The 5,000-nt window shown below is 36.8% G+C and overlaps 1 protein-coding gene across 1 annotated transcript in view; it reads left to right on the forward strand.

Moving 5' to 3' along the window:
• Positions 1–5,000, forward strand: part of LOC138031572 (5'-3' DNA helicase ZGRF1-like) — a 74,582-nt gene that overhangs the window by 16,062 nt on the left and 53,520 nt on the right. The window contains exon 12 of the mRNA XM_068879245.1: positions 1,793–1,885. Within this exon, the coding sequence (XP_068735346.1) occupies positions 1,793–1,885 (93 nt within the window). The remainder of the gene's footprint in view (positions 1–1,792; positions 1,886–5,000) is intronic.

Raw genomic sequence — 5,000 nt, forward strand, 5'->3', positions numbered from 1 at the left:
CCTAGGATGCCCCCAGTTGACATTAGACAGAGGAAATTCTGTTAAGTCTAATACTCCCAAGGGTCAATGGGTTATTGGAGGGGACATAGTTTTTTTACTGGTTAATGCATTGACTGATCAGGTGCCCTAGGATGCCCCCAGTTGTCAAGTGAAATTGTCTAACAGAGTAAAATCTGTTAAATCTGTCTCGCTCCCAGGGATCAATGGGTTAATTAATAAGTATTAATTTCTTCATAGCTGTCATCCTAAATATAGTACATGTATGTTAATCCAAGTATGAAAGTATGACTTGTTAATACGAAACCTGATCCTTCATAAGCCCTACGGTTTCTGTCACCTCTCCTGGCCATTTAATTTTCTTGTATTTGTTAATACCAATTATGTTTTGCAATCCTTGTTTGAATTACATGTATATGATATGGGTAAAAAAAAAAGGTTCCAAGTGCTGGAAAATACATTTACAGTAACATTATAATATTTGTTGGTTTGAAGTATGGCGTGTCAGGGACCCTGAAATAATTTTTATCCTGCCAATAAATCATACCATGTGCAATTTACGTTTAATGTGGTAGGGAGGCAAACACTATTAATTTGAGGACCTGGTGCTATACTTCAAACAGATTGTTAGTCCCTTACAAACTTGCAGATACCCAATGTTCTGAATCATCTAGATCTCCTTTTAAGGTGGCTCAAACCAGTTTCAACACTTGAAAGAATTGGAACACTTGGAAGGATTGACACTACAACACTTTATCACTTAACAGCAATGTTATAGTACCGTAATGATACCATATCAAACACCAGCTGTTGCTGAAAAAGATTCGGTCATTTCTGTGACGTAAACAGGCAACAGGCAAAGCCTTGCAAATTTTGGCTTAAGCTGCTCATATCCCAAAACAAACTCGGTGACCCCCATTTTTTATTTCTGAAATGTAATCAGCATATCAGAATGTAACTTTCTGCAAAGTTTAAAAAAATTCTGTGGAGCAGATTTAGAGCCACCTTAAATAATTGCAAATTTAAGGTAGCTTTGAATCTGCTCAACAGAGTCTTTTTAAACTTTGCAGCGAGTTTCATCTTGGCCTGTGGATTACTTTTGTGCAATAAAAAATTGGGGTCACCCAGTTCGTTTTTCAGATATGAGCAACTAGAGTCGAAATATAGGGTGTTTTTGCAAGCCTTTCCTGTTGTCATGGTAACGTTTTACATCATAAGAAGGACTCCACCTTGTTTAGCAATAATTGATGTTTCACATGGTACCATAACATTGCTGTTACGTGACAAAATGTTGTACAGTAGTGTCAGTCCTTCTAATAACAAGGTCTCTTGAAAGTGTTGAAACTGGTTAGAACACTTGTTGATAGAACCTTTAAAATCAACAACACTTGGGCGGGCTTTCACAATGACGTTAAGAACCTCACTTTTATTTTACTGCTTTTTCCTTCACATCTAATTGAGAAGGTATCTTTAAATCAGTATATTACTAGAGTCCAGACCCCCTCAACTAATGGTCACCCAGTTCGTTTTTCAGATATGAGCAACTAGAGTCAAAATATAGGGTGTTTTTGCAAGCATTTCCTGTTGCCATGGTAACTTGTTACTTCACAAAAATGACTGCATCTTGTTCAGCAATAATTGATGTTTCACATGGTACCATAACATTGGTGCTACGTGATAAAGTGTTGTAGCGTCAGTCTTTCTAATAACAAGGTCTTTTGAAAGTGTTGAAACTGGTTTGAGCCACCTTAATATAGATGCATTTTAGAGATGTGTTTTTTTTTTCTTTTCATAGAACACCTAAATATTGTGTTGTTTGAGCTGGCTCAAGCATATCATGGTTGCCTTCAGAAAGTTGACGTATCAGGCTTTGGCACACATGAACAAGGTATTTTAAAACTGATTGTGATTCAACATTGGTTTCATCTATTCAGGATATTTGCATGGTAGTATTTGTGAGACAGTGCAAACTTGTCCGAAGTGGGTTTGAACAATGCCGGGTATCTAAAGGTCTTGTTCTGGGCCAACATGTCATATTATCCTATGTTGGAGACGTCAAGGACAGCAACGTTTTTTTGTTTTTTACCTATTACACTACTGGCATTACTTACAATACTAGCTTCAGCTACCACGCACCACGCCAGCTGGACCAACACTCTTAAAGTAACTGAGGAGAAAGTGCTGCCTTTGTGATGACATCCACAAATGGTTAGACTTTCAAGTCTTCTCAGATAAAGACGATAAACCTTAGGCCCTGTCTCACAACCCGTCAATGTTCATAATCCTGTGGGACATAAAAGAACCCACACACTTGTTGCAAAGAGTACGGCATGTACATTTGTAGTTCCCGGTGTTGTGGTCTGTCTTCTGTGGTGTATCGTGGTTGTGAGGGTAAATGCTAGGACACACTAGCTACACCAAGCTACTCTAAAATCCAGGGGTAAATAAAAATATGAACTATGAATTAAAATACCAATATAGCTTACAATACAACTACTAACATTATTTGCGGTACTAACATTAATTTCCTTGCAAATACTAACACTTACAATACTACAAACAGCTGTGTTAGATTTTGAAGTTGGCTTTCCAACAATGTTGTTTAGTGTTGAGCCTTGAGCCAACCTTTTTTGCCATATCCTTCTCACAGAGCTCTTCAAGTAGTATGGATTCCAACCGAAGGTTCTCCAATGTTGGAGATACATTTCGCTAACAATGTTGCAATGGTTAGCCAAGGTTTTACAGACACCTCTCTAAGGAAATCTCAGTTTGTCCGTGTGTGTATTAAAATTATTGTTGAGAGAGGTGAAGCTTGGGAACAACTCATGCAGTGATATAACACAACTTAAGATTGTCACCCTTGAAAGTTTACTTGTTTGGTGTGAGTTAATTTTTATTCTCATTTTCCACCGCTAAATTGAATTATATCTTTCTGAAATACATGTAGACAGAATTGGTCTGGATAAAAGCAGACAAACTAGTATTCGTAAAAAGTGTACAACAACTGTGAGTTTCCAAGACATGTTTCGATCGATCATCTTCAGTTGCAAGTGTTTGTTACAGTGCGAATTTGGATGTCTATGTTTATTGTTTATTGCTACAAATCAACCTCTGAAGAATACATGAGAACAGCCAAAGCCGGAGGCTTAAATGGCATATGGTCAGCAAAGATAATTTGAAAAATTTGCATGAATAGAAGAAGGCTTTAGCTAAAATACTTATACAACTAAATCTAACTACTTAATTTACAAACACACAGGATAATATAATTAAATAAATTGCATAAACAAGTACTCCTAGTAGAATTGTTTCAAATAACAGGAAACAAAACAAAACAAAACAGTCCACAAAGTTTACAATTTAGTCCCGGGGGACTTGATCAGACTATAGAATTAAGGGAAATGAGTTCAATTTTCAATTTTCAATATACTAACTCAGCATTCAGAAAATGCAGTCTCAACTTTTTTTTAAAGTTACTTAATGTAAGGCTGTTGCGCACTGTTAACGGAATATCATTCCAAATAACAGGAGCCTGCCAGGTGATAGCAAATTGATACTTGTGGTTGGTTTTATGAAGATTAAAACGTGAACGAGTCAAATAATCGTGATATTCATGGTTAAAATGAAGGATTGAGGAAACAGGAGTAGGCAGAATATTGTTAAAATGTGAGAAAACAAAACAGGCCATATGGAATTTAAAGATAGAATGGAGCAAAAGAAAATTATTTTTAGAGAAAAGGGGTTTAGAAGGTGTGCGTGGGGGTGAAAAAGTAATTATACGGATGGCTTTCTTTCATAACATTCACAAGGTCCTACAACCACGGTTTTTCGCAAGAAAAAATTCACCGTTTTACTGCTCCATCTTACAAAATTAGCCTTGTTAGAACACTTGTTGATAGAACCTTTAAAATCAATAACACTTGGGCGGGCTTTCCCAATGACATTAAGAACCAGGGGCACACAACGAGAATATAGTTCAAAACCACTGAAACATAGTATTGTTAAACGTATTTTAGTATTTAAACGGTAGATATAGGCATAATTTTATCCCCTAAAAAGTTTTCATCTGTTCGGATTTCCTAGCTGAAAGTCTAGTGATCCGAAAATTATAGGGATCAAAACTTACCTTTTCGAAAAGTTTAGCCAGAAAATAAGGCTCCCGAAAATTCTAGGTGACCTTTTTAGGGTAAAAATCCGTTAAAAATAGGCAATTATACCATTTTTCAGATGTTCGAAAATCCTAGGAGAGGCAGGCAAGCAAGAAATTTTGCAACAAATTTTCCGAAAATTCTAAATTTCAAATCGTCTTCCGAACAGATATTTTCCGAAAATTGACGTTGGGTGCCCCTGAAGAACCTCACTTTCATTTTCCGTAAAAACCTTTTCCCTTCACATCTAATTGAGAAGATGCTATCAGCATATTACTAGAGCCCAGACCCCCTCAACTAATGGCGACAAAATTAAATCCTCTGTTTCAGTAAAGTAGTTTAAGATACCTTACGTAGGTTTCTTTTCTACAGAAGCTCTGAGAAGATTACGTAAACTAGTTAAGCGCTTTTGCATCAGTTTAGACATTAAGCTCGCTTTTTCTTCATTTAAGATCCCCAACATGTTCAGTGTTAAGGATATCTCCGTTCGCGTGTCGTGTATAAATTCACTTGTGCAGGATGTAATGCATGTTACGTCGGGGAAATATTCCGACGTGCATTCGTGAGCATCTGAGAAGGAACAGGACTTCTCACATTTTCCAACATTTGCAACACTCTGAGAAATGTCGAAGACTCTGTTCGGAGAGCTGCTTCTCCATTTTAAATACGACACCTAATCGATCGTTTCCAGTTGTGCTAAAAGTGGCTGCTCATATCCACTGGGAAAATCCCAGTATAAATAGGCAGCTAAAACATGCGGAGCTAACTCCATCTTTTTAGGTACATTTATGTTTTAGTGTTAGTTTTCTATAGTTTTTGGTGTTGTTGTTGTTGTTGTTGTTGTAATTTCCTGCC

Source organism: Montipora capricornis, chromosome 14 (assembly GCF_036669925.1).
Source record: "Montipora capricornis isolate CH-2021 chromosome 14, ASM3666992v2, whole genome shotgun sequence".
Lineage (NCBI taxonomy): Eukaryota > Metazoa > Cnidaria > Anthozoa > Scleractinia > Acroporidae > Montipora > Montipora capricornis.